Source organism: Rhinopithecus roxellana, chromosome 2 (genome assembly GCF_007565055.1).
Source record: "Rhinopithecus roxellana isolate Shanxi Qingling chromosome 2, ASM756505v1, whole genome shotgun sequence".
In the NCBI taxonomy this organism is placed as follows: Eukaryota; Metazoa; Chordata; class Mammalia; order Primates; family Cercopithecidae; genus Rhinopithecus; species Rhinopithecus roxellana.
The window spans coordinates 184563925-184582337 of NC_044550.1; the positions used below are offsets into that span (position 1 = coordinate 184563925).

The following is an 18413-nucleotide window of genomic DNA, read 5'->3' on the forward strand; positions in this document are numbered from 1 at the left end:
TGATTTTTTTTTCGCTAATATGAAATGTTCTCAGTGACTAATCTTTAAAAGCAGAAGAAGTAGGACACGTATACATTCCCAGTAACTTTTCTGAACACATACCCATCAACAAACTATTTCAAAAATAAACACCATGAGGAAATATTAGAACTTACATGCTAACAAAAAACACCATACTGGCTGGGCATGGTGGCTCACCCCTGTAATCCCAGCACTTTGGGAGGCCGAAGCAAGTGGATCATTTGAGGTCAGGAGTTCGATAACAGCCTGGCCAACACGGTGAAACCTCATCTCTACTAAAAATACAAAACTTAGCTGGGCATTGTTGTGGGTGCCTGTAATCCCAGTTACTCAGGAGACTGAGGCAGAAGAATCGCCTAAATCCGGAAGGAGGAGGTTGCAGTGAGCCGAGGTCAGGCCACTGCACTTCTCCTGGGCCACAGAGCAAGACTCCGTCTCAAAAACAAAAAGCAAACACCATACATTCGCTAGTATCATAAGGTAGAGACTGAGATCATGCTCATGAAACTTTAGCTTTAAGTCCTCTGGTCCCGATCTTGATCAAGCTTAAGCAACAGTATTAACTGATAATAGTAACAAAATATTGTTATTTTCTACAATAATTAAGAACATAAAGATAACCTTTAACAATGAGGGAGTCCAATCAACTGAAATTCAGGTAATTCCCACAACTGATACTGTTCATAGTTGAAAAGTTCCTGTACATCAAACTTTGTACCATAACTGTTAGAGAAATGACAGTCTTCTTTCTATAGTAGCATGCTTAATATGTAGATTACACAGAAAGAGAACATTTTTAGTACAAACAAAAAAAGAGGCGGTGCTTAAAGTACAAAGCAGAAGGATTCCTCAGAAAACAAAAGCAAAGCCTCCTTGAGAAGATCCTTATCTTTGCCTCCTCTGTATAGGAAAACTCACTTCTGCCATGAGCTGACAATCCATCTGCATATTAGTGTAAACCACTCCAACATACGAACGATGGCTACACTGAGACAGTCAATGGTCAGCGTCTGCCCACTGACTTATTACGCACTAAGTAATAAGGAGACGTGAACACTGGACAACCTCCAGCTGAATCCCATGGACCCTTACTGTTAACCTGTCATCCACCATCACAGTTTTGGATCTCTTGTCCAATTAAAAAGCATGGGTTTAGCAGAAAAGGAATCTGGGTCAACTGCATTCCTTCTCTTAAGCTGTTACCTGGGATAAATCGAGACTCCTCATCTGAAAAAGTGGCTTTCAATTTGGCTCACACAAACTTATTAATCATGATTATCACAGCACATGTACATAGGAAATAATCAATAAGTGTTTTATTTTCCTAGGGGACTGATCGGGGCAGAAAAGGTGAGTCAAGGTTTCTTGGCAGTGCCGAGCAGCTAAAAGATTTGTACTTGTGCGTTAAAAAGATAGGGTGTAGGGTGGGCGAGAAGGATCCTTCCCTATCACTTCAGGCAAGTTTCTCTCTCCCTTTTCAGAACTCATACAGCAAAGTATTTGGCATTTACAGCATGTCTTGTATGGTCAGCTACATTTTCATACTGCAAGAGCTTGTATTTTAAAATTAGATTTAACACTCCTCTAAGAGTCCTTATATTCATTGACTACTCTAGGGACCTACTCATTTGCCAGTAGCAGTAAACAGTTTACTAATAAAAAAATACAGCACGGAGTGTGGGTCAGCTGAATTCAGAGCGCTCGCCATGTGCCAGGGGCTTTAAAAGTGGAGGCCTCTTCCCGACTACCGAAATAACCCTGGGAGGTATCCTTCCAAAGCCACACACTCCCTTCCTGTCTTCTCGTGCATCGCTCCGATTTCTCTTTCCACTCCGGGGGACGGATCTGTCATATTTACCGGCACGGAAGGAACGCTCGTAAAAAATTAGTTACTAGTATTACTAAGGCCGCACTGGCGGCGGCGGCGCAGCAACCACACCTACTCAGCTGCCGCGGCGCCAGGAGCCCGAAGAAGGCGGGTCAGAGGGGCCACCGGGTCTCCGGGCGCCGCCCCCTCCTCGACTCCTTAGGGGAAGGTTCCCAGCCCGGGACCCGGGGCAGGGCCAGGGCGCCCCGGGTGGAGAGGGGCAAGCGGGCCGCTTCTTGCCCCCGCCCAAGCACGTGGGAGGCTGGCGAAGACCAGCGCCCAGCCGGAGAGGGGAGAGAGACCAGGCCAGGCAGGAGTCGCGGCCTGGGGAGACGCGGAGGTAGAATCCGGCGGCCGAATCGCGGTCGTCCCGCTGCCTCCTCACCGGGCGCCTCAGAACAACAGCTTCCTGAGGGCCGCCCCTAGAGCCCCTGCCTCCCGGCCGCCCGGCTCCGGTCACCCCGCCGGAGGCGGAGCTCCGCGGAGGCCGGGACGGCCCTCCCCAGCCGAATGCCCCCTTCCCCGCGGGCGTCCCCATGCCCCTCCGCCACTCACGGTGCTTGCCGCTGCCGCCGCCGCTCGGGTAGCTCAGCAGCAGGAAGGGCAGCGGGGAGCCGGGGGACGGCGGGGTCCTCCAGGAGCGCTGCTGCTGCGGCGGCGGGCGCACTCCGAAGCCGGCGCCTCCATCGCCGGGGTAGAGCAGAAAGAAGGGGGCGGCCACCGGCGAGTCGGGCTCCGACTGCCCGGCGGAGGAGGCCGGCGGCGGCCCCACCTCGCCCTCTCGGTCCGTGCCCCCGGCGGGAGCGCGGCGCGGCTCCTCGGGCCGCCACTCCCCGCCCCTCGCCGGCTCCTCGCTGCAACTTTCGGCACCAGCGGTGGGCGGCGGCGGGGTCTCAGCCATGCTCACTCCTTCCTTCGCCGCCGCCTCCGATTCGCGCCCGGGCCTGGGCAGGGGAGCAGAGGGTCAGGGCGAGGAGCCGCCGCCCCGTCCCGTCCGCGCCACCGCCACCGCCACCTTTCTCCTCGGCCACGGGCTGGCGCCTGGGCTCCGCCGCTCGGCCCACAGCCCGCCCCGCCAGGGTCCGAGCCAGCTGGAGGGACCGCCCCGCCCGACGGCGCGGCCTGGCTACCGGCCGCCTCCTCCAGCCCCTCCCGTCCCGGCCCCCAGGCTGTGACTCGGCTCCCCTAGGGGGCAGCGTCCTACTCCTCCCACTCCCCACCTTCCGCTTCCCTCCGGCGGGGCTGACTCCCTCCCGACCCTCCCGCCCTAGGCTTCGTCCTTACCCGCCCCCGCTCGGCCCTCTGAGGCGGTCAGGTGTGTCTGGTGGTTGAAAGGTGGAAGACCTGGCGAAATACCTGGCGGCGTTGTGTCGTGTAACCGCCAACTTTATCGGTAACACGAAGGCACAAAGATCTGGGTTGAAGAAGAGGCGAAAGCTAATTTTTAAAAAGCACCTCCCTGCCCCCGGGTATTAAACTGTACCATTTGCCTTTCACACACTGGAACTTCAACCGTTGATTCACTGTTTTGATTAATGAGCTCTTTATGTGAGAAACCAAAGGTGGGTGTCTTCTTTTCACCACCTCTTTTGTTCCCGTCTTGTGCGCTATACTGAAATCCTGTATTTGCTTTGACTTTAACTCCCTGGTTTTCTAGTGCCGCGGGTGCGCATGAGTGCATTTTAAATCACACAGCTTAGAATTTATACGACAAATGTCAATTACAGGTCGACAGTTCTGTCTTTCACAGTGCCCGTGTCTCGCTAGTAATTAGCCACCGTTGCTTTGAGTATTCGAATCAATGATTACTGATCCAGTAATTCCCTTAAGTAAACATTTCTTTCGGCAATAAAGACAATTTCCAGTTACTCTCATGGTTCTTTATCCTGAATTCCTAGCTGATTAGCCTTGTGTTTAATGCTGGCATAGAAGCCATGTTGACTCATAATTAAAAATCACTGTTGTGTAACATTTTGCCCACCTGCTTTTTCCTCTTCTCTGTTCAGCCCTTCCCTGTGTAGAGGAAGTTGTACTTCTTTGAAAGGAAAATTAAACATTTTTATTACTGTTGTTATTCTCTGTAAATCACTCTTGAAATTACTACTCTCAATTACCGTGGGACTTGGAATACTACTTTTCGCTGAGTCTTTTCGAAGCATTTAAAAAGGAAACGTTTACAGGGTAACTTCAACAGTCTTAGAAAATGTCTTAGCAAGGCCGGGCGCGGTGGCTCAAGCCTGTAATCCCAGCACTTTGGGAGGCCGAGACGGGCGGATCACGAGGTCAGGAGATCGAGACCATCCTGGCTAACACGGTGAAGCCCCGTCTCTACTAAAAAAATACAAAAAACTAGCCGGGTGAGGTGGCGGGCGCCTGTAGTCCCAGCTACTCGGGAGGCTGAGGCAGGAGAATGGCGTAAACCCGGGAGGTGGAGCTTGCAGTGAGCTGAGATCTGGCCACTGCACTCCAGCCTGGGTGACAGAGCAAGACTCCGTCTCAAAAAGAGAAAATGTCTTAGCTTTTCTGTTTCTGGCATTTCCCTGACCTGTTGATCCCAGTCCTACTACCTACTTGAATAAGTTATTTGTCCAGCTCTGTAAAATGATTATATTATTCATAGATACTGTGAGGGCTAAATAAGAAATAGAAATAAAGCCTTTAAAATACAACTTAACATTGGGGTAAATAATAATTGTTAAGGCCGGGCGCGGTGGCTCACGCCTGTAATCCCAGACTTTGGGAGGCCGAGGTGGGTGGATCACGAGGTCAGCAGTTCGAGACCACCCAGCCCAACATGGTGAAACCCGTCTCTACTTAAAATTTTAAAAATCAGCTGGGCGTGGTGGTGGGCGCCTGGAATCCCAGCTACTTGGGAGGCTGAGGCAGGAGAATCGCTTGAAACTGGAAGGAGGAGGTAGCAGTGAGCCGAGATTGTGCCACTGCACTCTGGGCAATAAGAGAAAAACTTCGTCTCAAAAATAAATAAGTAATAATAATTATTATTAGTAGTAATACCTCAGCAGCACATAAACTAAAATTGGAACGATACAGAAAAGGTTAACATTTCCCTGCACGAGGATGACCTGCAAATTTGTGAAGCGTTCCATATTAAAAAATAATTATTACTAGGGATATTTTAACATTTTGGCAAAATAGCACTTAAGTTACAATAATAAAACATACTGAGTTGGGGGAAAAAGCCTTTTCATTATATCTTTAGCATTTTTAAGGTGGTTTGGGCCTTAACTCTTGGTGCAGGTGAGAATCTCAATAGGAAGACATATTTGTCTTTTAGGAATTGCTAACTGTATGATACCTTCATAAGAAAAAAAGCATTTGACCTGGCAGTCCCATTAACGGTATATACCCAAAGGACTATAAATCATTCTACTATAAAGATACATACACACGTATGTTTATTGCAGCACTATTTACAATAGCAAAGACTTGGAACCAACCCAAATGCCCGTCAATGATAGACTGGATAAAGAAAATGTGTCACATATACACCTTGGAATTATGCAGCCATAAAAAAGAGTGAGTTTATGTCCTTTGCAGGTACATGGATGGCTGGAAGCCATCATTCTCAGCAAACTAACACAGGAACGGAAAAAGCAAACACCGCATGTTCTCACTCTTAAGTGGGAGTTGAACAATGAGAACACATGGACACAAGGAGGGGGAACATCACACCCCAGGGCCTGTTGGGAGGTGGGGTTAAGGGGAGGGGAAGCATTACAAGAAATACCTAATGTAGCTGATGGGTTAATGAGTGCAGTAAACCACCATGGAACATGTATACCTATGTAACAAACCTGCACGTTCTGCACATGTATCCCAGAACTTAAAGTATAATTAAAAAAAAAAGAAAAACTGAAAGATTGGATGTATTATATGGTTTTAACATTCATCCTTAACTGGATCCTTTATCTTGTTTTTACATGCAGAAATTCCAAAATAACATTATATTCTCATCAGGTTCCTTCACAGAGATGTTTTGCAATGTTTCGGTAAAGAATTTGACAAGAATCTACACTTAACCACTGCAGGTAGAAGAAATGAGAGCAGAGTCCTCCCAGATCATTCTTGAGAAAGGCCAATAATCAACCAAGGAAGTCACCAAGTTAAAATATGAAATATTATCTAGTCTGAATTGCCAGCTTTCTCCTTTCTTATTAGTCAAGATACCTACAGGTACAGAAACAATGACATGCTGTTAAATCATTCAGTGCGTTGGATTTTTGTGCCTCTATTTTTTAAAAGTTTTTTGTAAAAATATAGAACGCTTTTCGAATTTGTGTGTCATCCTAGTATAGGAACCATGTTAATCTCTGTATCATTCCAATTTTAGTATATGTACTGCTGAAGAGATTACTGTGCCTCTATTTTTAAAAAGAGTTCTATTTATGTTTTATGTAATTAATTAACTGGCAGTAAAATTAATACAGAAAATCAACTGAAATATGAGTTCTTAAAATTGATAGACAAGGCTATTTATGAACTTTTTCTTTAAAGGTGGATGGTACTCCAAGTTCCTAGTTTCTTAATGCTTTTAGCTTTTGAATCAATAATATAATCACAGTTCTGCATTAGCTTTAGTGACATAAAGGGCTGATTCAGCTGCTATACACATTTAAGGAAGCCAAGATTATAAAAACAAGCCTAAACATGTTGCTCCTTCTTGAGAATGCACAGAGCATCTTCCTATACTGTTTTAACGTGACAACATCCAAGCACTATAATTAAGAATCAAGCTCTATTAATTTTCTTGTGAAATAAAGCAGGAGGTGCTTTTCAACTTTATCTGCATTTTATTTTTAGTTATCCATGTTTGGTTTTTAAAAAAATCCCTTGGTGGGCCGTGCGCGGTGGCTCACGCCTGTAAGACTGAGGCAGGAGAATCGCTTGAACCTGGGGAGGCGGAGGTTGCAGTGAGCTGAGATCGCGCCACTACACTCCAATCGGGTGACAGTGCGAGACTCCATCTCAAAAAAGAAAAAAAAAATCCTTTGGTGATCTTAAGGATGCTTAAAAATATATTTAAAAACTTTTTAAAGATCAATGTTATGGACAAGAATATATTTTTAGTACAGTATAAGCTTCTTAAGAGCTGTGAATCAGGCCAGGTGTGGTGGCTCGCGCCTATAATCCTGGCACTTTGGGAGGCTAAGGTGGACAGATCACTTGAGGCCAGGAGTTCAAAACTAGCCTGATCAACATGGTGAAACCCCATCTCCACTAAAAATACAACAATTAGCCGAGTGTGTTGGCACGCACCTGTAGTCCCAGCTACTCAGGAGGTTGAGGCAGGAGAATTGCTTGAACCCAGGAGGTGGAGGTTGCAGTGAGCTGAAATCGCACCACTGCACTCCAGCCTGGGCAACAGAGCGAGAAACCATTTCAAAGAAAAGAAAAAAAAAAAAGGAAGATACCACTTGAGAAGTGTTGATATTCTTTTTCAGTATAGTATATAGATTTATTATGATTTTAAAATAATGGTTTTCTTGAGCTGTTTATTTTACATTGTATGGCACTTGGGAAATGTCATATTTGAAAACAATCAATTTAAGCCTTTGTGTTAAACTTATTTTAATAAATGTAGAAATGTATTGATACTAATTAATATAATGCGTTATTGTGAAAGCTCTGAGTCCATTGTTCTTCTGAATTACTAAATTTTGATGACTGTAACTTAATTACTTATTTTTTCAAAACATTCATTATAAAAAACACCTAGTTACAACACTGTAGTGTGGGAATAAAATAATGAAAATTTAAAATACATGTGTTTAAGGCTAGGTGCGGTGGCTCACACCTGTAATCCCAGCACTTTGGAAGGCTGAGGTGGATCACCTGAGGTCAGAAGTTGGAGACCAGCCTGGGTACATGGTGCAACTCCATCTCTACTAAAAATACAAAAAAATTAGCCTGTCATGGTGGCGGGTGCCTGTAATCCCAGCTACTCAGGAGGCTGAGGCAGGAGAATCACTTGAACCCAGGCGGCGGAGGTTGCAGTGAGCTGAGACTGTGCCACTGCACTCCAGCCTAGGCAACAGAGTGAGACTCCATCTCAAAAAAAAAAAAAAAAAAATATATATATACACACACACACACACACACACACACACACACATATATATACCTAGTCAATTTATATCTCCTCTCTATATTTATTATAGATACTCTTAAGAAGTAAAAACAATATATTTATCTACCTTGAGTGGGATGAAGAAAAAAATAAATAATATATTTAGGTCAATCCATGATAGTTTTCTTTGGGTACAGACATATGGATACATTTTTTGGTTTTTCTACTTTTCTGTATTTGTAAGTAGTCTGTAATGGATGTGTTGCTTTTAAATAGAAAATAAAACACACTGAGGGGTTATTTTGATTCATAGTTTCATAATTATATATTTTTTATGAAGACCTAACAGCAAAGTTGTGTTCCTTGTATATACTGTGGAGAAATAGAGTTCAAGAGGAGCTGATCATATTTGTGTCTTTTTTGAGGGTTTATTATTATTATTTTAGAGATGGAGGGTTTCACTCTGTTGCCCAGGTGGCAGTTATACTCCTGGCTTCAAGCAATCCTCCCACCTCAGCCTCCAGAGTTAGTCAAAATATTCAAAAACAGTATTCAAGAACAATATTCAAATAGCCTAATCATTGATGGAAACTCTAGTCAAGTTCCTACTACAATTTCCTTTGCCAAAATTTGAGATTATTCTTACTATCAGATTTCTAATTAAAATAATGTCCTTGGACATAAATAGAAATATTTAGTTTGTAATAATACCATACTTACAGGTCAATTATTTTGAGTATTATGAATCAGAGAATTGAAGAAAGAAGACTTCTCCTAGTTCTGTATTACTGACAATACATTGTTTCCACAGGTCTAAAGAGACTCCAGAGACTCTTCAGCCTACAGCATAGCTGAGATTACAGGTGCGAGCCACCAGGCTCAGCTAGTGTTTATCGTAATAATGTTGCTGGCCGGGTGTGGTGACTCAGGCCTGTAATCCCAGAACTTTGGGAGGATTGAGGCGGGTAGATTGCTTGAGGTCAGGAGTTCAAGCCCAGCCTGGCCAACATGGTGAAATCCTGTCTCTACTAAAAATACAAAAATTAGCCAGGCGATGTGGCATGCACATGTAGTCCCAGCTACTTGGGAGGCTGAGGCAGAATTGCTTGAACCCAGGAGGCAGAGGTTGCAGTGAGCCAAGATCATGCTACTGCACTCCAACCTGGGCAACAGAGTGAGACTCTGTCTCAAAAAAAAAAAAAAAAAAGGCCAGGCACAGTGGCTCATGCCTGTAATCCCAGCACTTTGGGAAGCCAAGGTGGGCAGATCGCCTGAGGTCAAGAGTTCGAGACTAGCCTGGCCAACATGGTGAAACCCCATCTCTACTAAAAAAAAAAAAAAAAAAATTAGCCGTGCATGGTGGCACGTGCCTGTAGTCCCAGATACTTGGGAGGCTGAGGCAGGAGAATCACTTTAACCCAGGAGGCGAAGGTTGCAGTGAGCCAAGGTCACGCCACTGAACTCCAGCCTGGGCAACAGAGAGAGACTTCATCTCAAAATAATAATAATAATAATGTTGCTGAAGATTTCTATGAATGTATCCAGTAATTCTCATGCTCTTTCAGGTTCTTCTTCTTCTTCTTCTTTTTTTTTTTAGACAGAGCTTTGCTCTTGTTGACCAGGCTGGAGTGCAGTAGTGCAATTTCGGCTCACCACAACCTCTGCCTCCTGGGTTCAAGCGATTCTCCTGCCTCAGCCTCCAGAGTAGCTGGGATTACAGGTGTGCATCACCATGCCTGGCTAATTTTTGTATTTTTAGTGGAGACGGGGTTTCACCATATTGATCAGGCTGGTCTCGAACTCCTGACCTCAAATGATCCACCTGCCAAGGCCTCCCAATTTGCTGGGATTACAGGTGTGAGTCACTGTGCCTGGCCTGTCCTCTGCTTTAAAGCTTCATCTTTTCTTGCCAGTATTATTGCAAAGGACGCCTCACTGGTTTTCCTGCCGCTGGTTTTAATCTATTCCAGTTGCCCTGCTCTACAGCAGTTAGAATGAGTAATTTACTTTTCTGAACATTCACCTAATTATGCTACATCATTTCTTAAAAACCTGGGTTCACTTCTTTATGTCTGGTATACAATCTAAGTGCATTAACTACCTAGTAAGGTCTTTCACAATCTAACCCCTTCCTATCTTTCCAATATTATCCTCCTATCTTGTCTTACCCCTTGTTGCCTTTGGCTAAGCTTAACATGTCTGGCCTTATTCATATTGTGGTACCTACTCTACCTCTCCCAAACTCTACTCAAACAAACCTGTGATATTTTCTCTGCTCTCCCCATGTAGAAAGGTACATACCATTTTTGAGGTCCCATAGCAAATCTATTTAAGCAGTTAATTGCTTTAATTGTAATGAATTTATGCCTCTTCCCAAAGTTAGCATCATTTTTTCTTTTTCCAATGCATAAAAGATTTATTTTTTGTACTATTTATTCCTTGTACTATTCCTAAGTAGTTCTCAGCCCCCCTCACTTTATTTTTTATTTTTTTGAGACACGGCCTCACTGTCCCCCAGGCTGGACTGTAGTGGCGCAATCACAGCTCACTGCAGCCTTGACCTCCCAGGCTCAAGTGATCCTCCCACCTCAACCTCACTGGTAGCTGGGACCACAGGCACACGCAATCATACCCAGCTAATTTATGTAGTTTTAGTAGAGATAGAGTTTCGCCCTATTGCCCAAGCTGGTCTCGAACTCCTGTGCTCAAGTGATTTGCCCACCTTGGCCTCCTAAATTTCTGAGATTACAGGCGTGAGCTACCACACCCAGCCTCATTTATTTGTAAGACTCTTCTTAAGATCACTTCAAAATTATTTTTTTCTGTGACCATCGGGTATCTGAATAAAAGCAATTTAGAAAAACTGGACTGAATAAGAAGCTTAAGGAATAACTTATTTAGCTTACATTTATATTTCTCTTTTTATGTATGCTCAAGTGTGGTGTGAATAAAACTGTAAGTATGTCTAAAAGAGGTCATTTAATAAATGGGAAAAAATTTTAGGTGCTAATTAAATTCTGCCAGCTACTTAATTTCAATAATCCTCACCCCACCATGGCAAAATTGCCTATTATATATATTAAAGCAGGCCATATAAAACAATGCACAAGGGCAAAAGGTACAGCCCTTCTAGCATAAAGTTTTCTTTTTTTTTCAGACGGAGTCTCGCTCTGTCGCCAGGCTAGTGTGCAGTGGCACGATCTCGGCTTACTGCAACTTCCACCTCCCGGGTTCAAGTGATTCTCCTGCCTCAACCTCCTGAGTAGCTGGGATTACAGGAGTGCACCACCACACCCAGCTAATTTCTGTATTTTTAGTAGAGGCGGGGTTTCACTATGTTTGCCAGGATAGTCTTGATCTCCTGATTTCGTGATCTGCCCTCCTCGGCCTCCCAAAGTGCTGGGATTACAGGCGTGAGCCACCGCGCCCAGGCTAGCATAAAGTTTTCTAACTGACGTCCATGGACTCCTGGCTTCAGGGAGTCTAGGAACCCACTGTCATATGCAAAATGTGATTAGGACTATGCTATGGTTCTGGGGTGGGGTGTGGGGAAGCCTATTGTTTTTAAGATTCTCAAGAAGTAGTCCCATGGTAATGCCACATCATATTTCACTCCTGTAATTAACTTCATTCATATGCCTAATGTTATTAGCTGAGAAAAACCCAGAGCAATGTTTCCCAAAACGTATTCTGTAGACGATTTGGATCAGAATCATGTTGCATACCTGTTAAAATAGAGATGACTGGACCCAACACCAGGACAGTTGAATCAGAATCTGTGCAGGTAGGGCACAGGAATCTGTACTTGACACTTACTAACTGATCCCTGGAGATTCTGGTTTAAGAACCATTATGGTTGGCCGGGCGTGGTGGCTCTCGCCTGTAATCCCAGCACTTTGGGAGGCCAAGGTGGGCGGATCACCTGAGGTCAGGAGTCCAAGACCAGCCTGGCCAACATGGTGAAACCCCATCTCTACTAAAAATACAAAAATTACCTGGGTGTGGTGGTGTATACCTATAATCTCAGCTACTCTGGAGGCTGAGGTAGGACAATCACTTGAACCTGGGAGGCGGAGGTTGCAGTGAGCCTAGATTATTCCATTGCACTCTAGCCTGGGTGACAGAGCAAGACTCTGTCTAGAAAAACAAAAACAAAAACAAAAACAAAGAAAACAAAAAACAGCCAGGTGCGGTGGCTCACACCTGTAATCCCAGCACTTTGGGAGGCTAGGGCGGGTGGATCACCTAAGGTCGGGAGTTCAAGACCAGCCTAACCAACATGGAGAAACCCCATTGCTAGCCTGTAATCCCAGCTACTCAGGAGGCTGAGGCAGGAGAATCGCTTGAACCTACAAAAACTAGCTGGGCATGGTGGCTTGCACCTGTAATCTCAGCTACCCGGGAGGCTGAGGCGGGACAATCACTTGAGACCAGGAGGCGGAGGTTGAGGTGAGCCAAGATTGCGCCACTGCACTCCAGCCTGGGCAACAGAGCAAAATTCCATCTCAAAAAATAAAAACAACAAATTTTTGAAAGATGTAAATATTATATCCAACAACTTATTTTCCTATTAACTCACATCAAAGTCATGTTTTATGTTTATAATATAGGATAGCACCATCTACATCCTAGCTACTCCAAAATGAATAATATTTATAAAGTATTGTGATGTCTCTAAAGGAATATATAACATATTTTTTCCACTTTTCTAAATGGAAGATTTTTCTTCCTTCAAAACATAATTCTTTTCTTACCAAATCCATCTGTCAATCTATTATCTCTCCCTACCCCCATATAATCTCCGAGTATGGCAGGGATTTGATATAAAACACCAGATACTTTCTTTGAAAATTTTCAAAAATTTATTTTGTAGATTCTCACTATATTGCCCAGGCTGGCCTTGAACTCCTGGGCTCAAGCAATCCTCTGCTTCAGCCTCCCGACAGCTGTGACTACAGGTACCTGCCATGCCCAGTTGAACACCAAAAACTTTTTTTTTTTTTTTTTGAGACTAAGTCTTTTGGTCACCCAGGCTAGAGTGCAGTGGTGCAATCTCAGCTCACTGCAACCTCTGCCTCCTGGGCTCAAGTGATTGTCCTGCCTCAGCCTCTCAGGTAACTGAGATTACAGGTGCATGCCACCATGCCCAGCTAGCTTTTGTATTTTAAGTAGAGACGGGGTTTCACCATGTTGGCCAGGCTGGTCTCGAACTCCTGACCTCAGGTGATCCACCTGCCTCAGCCTTCCAAAGTGCTGGGATTACAGGTGTGAGCCACCATGCCCAGCCCAAATACTTTCAACCTCTAACTTCATGTCCTCTCTTTTTGCCCTGTCCTAGATTTTCTATAGCTCATGTGTTTATCCAATGCTACCCTTTCCTCCCTAATTTAAGATATTAATTTATCGTTTATAAGCCAACACTCAAAAGACATACTGTTCTATGTGCTTTACATACATTAATTCACTTAATCCTCATAACTCTACAAAGTAGGTACTATCATCCCCATTTTAGATGAGATAACTGAGTAACAGAGAGATCAAGTAATTTGTCCAAATCCCAGGTATTAAGTGATGGACCTGGGTTAGAAAGCCAGTATTCTGGCCAGGTGTGGTGGCTCAGGCTTGTAATCCCATCACTTTGGGAGGCCGAGGCAGGTGGATCGCTTGAGGCCAGGAGTTCGACTGGTATTGTACTCCCAGCTACTCCGGAGACTGAGGCAGGAGAACTGCTTGAATCTGGGAGGTTTAGGTTGCAGTGAGCTGAGATCACACCACTGCACTCAAGCCTGGGTGACAGAGTGAGACTCTGTTGCAAACAAAACAAAACAAAACAAACAACTCCCCCTACAAAAGACCCAACCCACCAGTCTAACTACAGTCTGCTCTTAACCACTGACTTATGGCTTCTCTGAGGTAGGTATAATAATAGAGACTCATACAGATGAAGAAAATGAAACTCAGAGATCAATTAACTGAAAATCATCCTGTTAACTCCAAAACCTGTATTTTTTCTATTACATCAAAAATAAAAATAAAAAGTATAGAATTGGGTTCTGAAGCCATAAAGGCTGGGTTGAAATCCTGGCTCTGCCACTTAATAGCTGTGTGACCTTGAGAAAGTTACTTCTTTTGGCCAGTTTCCTCATCTTCAAAATATGGATAACAGAATTTACCACATAAAGTTATGAGAAATAAGCACAAAGTGCTCTGAAAAGTTACCTTAGTAAGCACTGTTAATTTTTATTTCCAACCTACCTCTTTTATTTATAAGGAAACAAAATAATTTGTCCTGTGTGCTACTCTGAGGAAGCAGCTGTAAGCCAGAGGTTAAGAGAATGAATGCTCAAGTTAGTTTGGGTTCAGATTTCCAGGTGTCCCTCAGAAGGTCAACCTTCCAAAATTTCAGCATCCTCATCTGTAAGAGCACAGTATCACCTTGCAAAGTTATTGTGAAGATTAAATGAGGTGATGTACAACTAGCACATGGCAAGTGTTCAATAAATATTAACCATGCATCGTCTCTGCATCTCTAGCCGCTAGCACAATGTTTACTGAATACACAGTGACACAATGAGGAAATTACGGCTTTTTTTGTGTGGGTTTCCTTCACTAGTCCTCTCATTTTCTTCCCTGGCAACATCCTATTTTTACATTCACCACCTCGACATCTTCCCTCTACTTAAAAAAGCAGTGTAGCAGCAAAGAAAAATGGACCATTGAGCTGGGCGCGATGGCTCATGCCTGTAATCCCAGCACTTTGGGAGGCCAAGGCGGGCTGATCACTTGAGGTCAGGAGTTCAAGACCAGCCTAGCCAAAACCCTGTCTCAACTAGAGATACAAAAATTAGCTGGGCGTGGTGGTGAGCACCTGTAATCCCAGCTACTCAGGAGACTGAGGCAGGAGAATCACTTGAACCCGGGAGGTGGAGGTTGCAGTGAGCCGAGAGATCCTGCCACTGCACTCCAGCCTGGGCTACAGAGCGAGACTCAGTCTCAAAAAAGGAAAAAAAAAAAGAAAAATGGAACTTTGTTGCCACATAGTTACCACTTACCTAGTAGTAATCATATCAAATTTTTAGCAAATGGAGTGCTAGCACAAGCAGCAACTGCTGCAAATCACCAGTAAAGAAGGGGAAATGGGATTTTTACCTTATTTGCACATGAAGAACTATGAGAAAATATTGACAATTGATGTAATTAAGGCATATCTCTTCCTTTTTCTACTTTTAACCAAAGTTTCATTCCTATGCTTTTAAACCACACAGAACGTATGAAATCCATGTTAACATTAAGCCCATTTATTAACAAGTAGCCCAATAATTAGTTAGGTAAATAAAATATTTCAGAACTATTTTATAGGCTGCCTTACAAATAACTGTCAAAGGTGCATTCTCTTTACGTGAAAAGTTACACATGTTCTGAGTTTAACACTGCACAATGAACTGTGAAATTTGCCTAAGCTAATACCCGTTTAACAGAATACTGAAAAACTTCAACATCATCTCTTTTCTCAAGCACCATCATATTGCTCCCACAGTTCTTATAATCTTAATATAAATTGTCCAATAACCCAGACAAATTTCCCTGTGGACAAGAATTTTTAAAATTTAAAGTATTATATATTAATACAATCACTTTAGTTAAAAGTAAAAATTTATTGATCCAAAATTGCCAAAAACCTTATGCTAAGCAAAAACTTCATTTAAGCTTAATGCTCTTTTTAACTCCTGCACGAATGCCAGATAATTCACCACTATAACGTTGCTCTTCTTTACGAACTTCACGAACCTGGCCTCTTCTTCGAATTTTGGCTCTTCTGAACTTCTCCCTGTGTTTCACTCTGGGATTGCGGTCAATCTTCTTTCTCCTAGGAGTAAGTCCCCTATTTTTAGCAATTTGATAGGTAATGGCTCTCTTTGCATTTTGATCTTCAACAGCCTGTTCTTCAGTGCTATTTTCTTCTTTCTTTCTCTTTAGCTTTTGCCTGTCTTCTATTTCTTTATAATACTTCAGTTTAGCTTCTTCATCAAAATCAGAATCATCAGAAAGATCTGTAACAGCACAGGCAGCCGCAGAAGTCTTTGAAACAGACTTTGGTTTGGGTTTGGTGGATTTTGCTTTCGGAATCAGTTCTTTCTTTACAGCATCATCCTTAAGTGTCAACAGATGACGAATTTCTGAGGCCAGCTTCTGATCCACAACTGACAGCTTGTTGATCAAATTTCGGTAGGTAACAAGCCTTTCTATGACAGGATGTCCATGTGCTGGGACTCTCCTAGCTTTCAGGATCAAATAAAAACTGATGTTCGAACAATAATTCAAGTAGAGGTTGTACTTGGTCCTCAAATATTGGCTTCCTTTTCCAGGTGGAATGATCCCTTGTTCCACCAACTGTAACAATGGCTCCAGCTCATCCTTCACCTCTGTCAACTTGACTTTCAGGTCTTCTATCAGCTCCAAGAGTTCTGGTGATTCCTTTCGCACCATTTTCAGCTTCTCCTTCACTGAAACTTTAGCCAAATCCTTCACGACCCGTGTCTCAGCCTCATCTACCTGAGGCACTGGTTTTGCAAAGGCCTCAACCCAGGCGACACCAAAATCATCCTCTTGCAGCGCCTGGGCTAGGCGCCGCTGAATGATCTGTGCCTCCTCCTCCTCCTCTCTTTCCTCCTCCTCTGCCTCCTGTTGACCCTGCCGGCCTCGGGACTTGGAGCCATAGTCCGTGTCATAGTAAAGTTTTTTCCTCTGACCCCACGACAAACTGGGATCCACAGAGGCCTCAGCATCACTCTGCACGGAGCTCCCACCATCATCATCGGCATTCTCCTCCTCCTCCCCCGCACTACCCCCATCTTCGTCGTCCTCATCGTCTATATCTAGGGCTAGCACCTCCTCCTCCTCCTCCTCGCCATCCTCCTCGTCTCCACTCTGTACTTCATTCCAGCCCTTAGCTAAGGCGGCCCGGGATCGTGCCTCATGGAAGTCATCTACCTGATCTTGGTAGTAGCTGGTGTCCCCTGGCGAAGGTGGCAATCCTAAATCATCTTCATTATCGTCGGTGAGCGTGGGACCTGCCTTGGCTCGCACAGCTGCCCACTTAGCTGCTCCGCGCCGCAGGGATCTCCCCACCATGGCTCACAATCTCAGGTTTTACAGTGACTCCGGACTTTCGGCCACCTCTGACTTCGGTGCAGGAATCAGACGCTCCGATAACTCGTGGCTTTAAACAGCCGCGCGCTCCCCTGCCACCAGTTTGCAGACTCGGGATCGGCTACAGGAATTTCTTTTACCTTCCGGCCCCCAGCATGCTCTCCGCGTGGCGTACGATTCAGGACTTCCGCTCGGTCCCTGAGGCGAGGTCACGTTGATACCAACTTCCTTTTCGCTGTGCCCTTTGACGCCAGTCGATTCCGGTGAATTAAAATCTTTCCGTGTGGAAACGATAGGATAAGGAAGTCCGTTCCACAGAACCCTTTCTGGGGCTCATGCGCTTATTCTGTAGTGCCTGAGTGTGGCTGGCGGACGGAACCTTGACGGCACCTCCAGGCGAGGTCCAGACGGCCAATAGAGGGCGCTGCGCTTTACGCCCTGGAGAAGTCCCGGGGGCATTCCATTGAGTTTTAACTGCGTGTGTACCCGGCGTTTGCGACCGGCAGGCGTGTGCTAGTGTAGTTTTCCTGCTCCCTTGTTTTCTCTTTTCTGCTTATCAGGCTGGAAATTAATCAGATTGTTTTTCTCTCATATCCCCCCGCGCCCACCACCACATTTCTGGGCACCACAGTCTCAGACAGCGCCGCTGGACTCCAGAATCCCGCGGGAGGTTTCCGGGCGAGAGCGCAGGCCGGACCTCCGGCTCGGGTTTACTCATCCCCATCGCCCTCTCCCTGCTCACAGAGCTCGGGGACCCGCTCCATGGGGATCGATAAACCTAGATGACCCCGAGGCTGATGGTGGGAAGGCAGAGCTCCACTGCAGGGTCTGACTCTTCTCAAGGAGGTCTGCCCTGAATGTTAGAGTAATTCAGGGTGTAAGTTTTTAGGCATTACATATGCAAGGTTCGGGGTTAGTATTATGATACCTTTTAATGTAGGTAGTTGGAAGCTGAACTTTTGATGTGTTCCTAAAATTAATGGTGACATGGCTGGGCGCGGTGGATCACGCCCTTAATCCTAAGCACTTTGGGAGGCCGAGGTGGGTGGATCACTTGAGGTCAGGAGTGCAAAACCAGCCTAGCCAACATGGTGAAACCCAGTCTCTACTAAAAATACAAAAAAATTAGCGGGGCTTGGGGGCGGGTACCTGTAATCCCAGCTACTCGGGAGGCTGAGGCAGGAGAATCACTTGAACCTGGGAGGCGGAGATGGCAGTGAGGCGATATCGCACCACTGCACTCTAGCCTGGGCGACAGACGGAGACTCTGTCTCAAAAAAATAAATA

General features: G+C 44.9%; 2 protein-coding genes and 2 non-coding genes across 5 annotated transcripts in view; 1 reads left to right on the top strand and 3 right to left on the bottom strand.

Moving 5' to 3' along the window:
* RUFY3 (RUN and FYVE domain containing 3) overlaps positions 1–3033 on the bottom strand; it is a 106892-nt gene extending 103859 nt beyond the window's left edge. For both annotated transcript variants that reach the window (XM_030924908.1, XM_010384001.2), the window contains exon 1: positions 2444–3033. In XM_030924908.1, coding sequence (XP_030780768.1) covers positions 2444–2789 — 346 coding nt within the window. In that variant the 5' untranslated portion in view covers positions 2790–3033. The remainder of the gene's footprint in view (positions 1–2443) is intronic.
* Positions 3034–4896: 1863 nt separating this feature from the next.
* On the top strand, positions 4897–5001 carry LOC115896024. The gene has a single exon (XR_004056048.1). It is a non-coding gene; the product is annotated as a U6 spliceosomal RNA (small nuclear RNA).
* A 1158-nt stretch (positions 5002–6159) lies between these two features.
* On the bottom strand, positions 6160–6263 carry LOC115895926. Its single transcript, XR_004055983.1, has one exon. It is a non-coding gene; the product is annotated as a U6 spliceosomal RNA (small nuclear RNA).
* Positions 6264–15252: 8989 nt separating this feature from the next.
* On the bottom strand, positions 15253–17311 carry UTP3 (UTP3 small subunit processome component). Its single transcript, XM_010383987.2, has one exon. The coding sequence runs from the start codon at positions 17106–17108 to the stop codon at positions 15675–15677; it is 1434 nt and encodes a 477-aa protein (XP_010382289.1). The 5' UTR covers positions 17109–17311; the 3' UTR covers positions 15253–15674.
* Positions 17312–18413: the final 1102 nt, after the last annotated feature.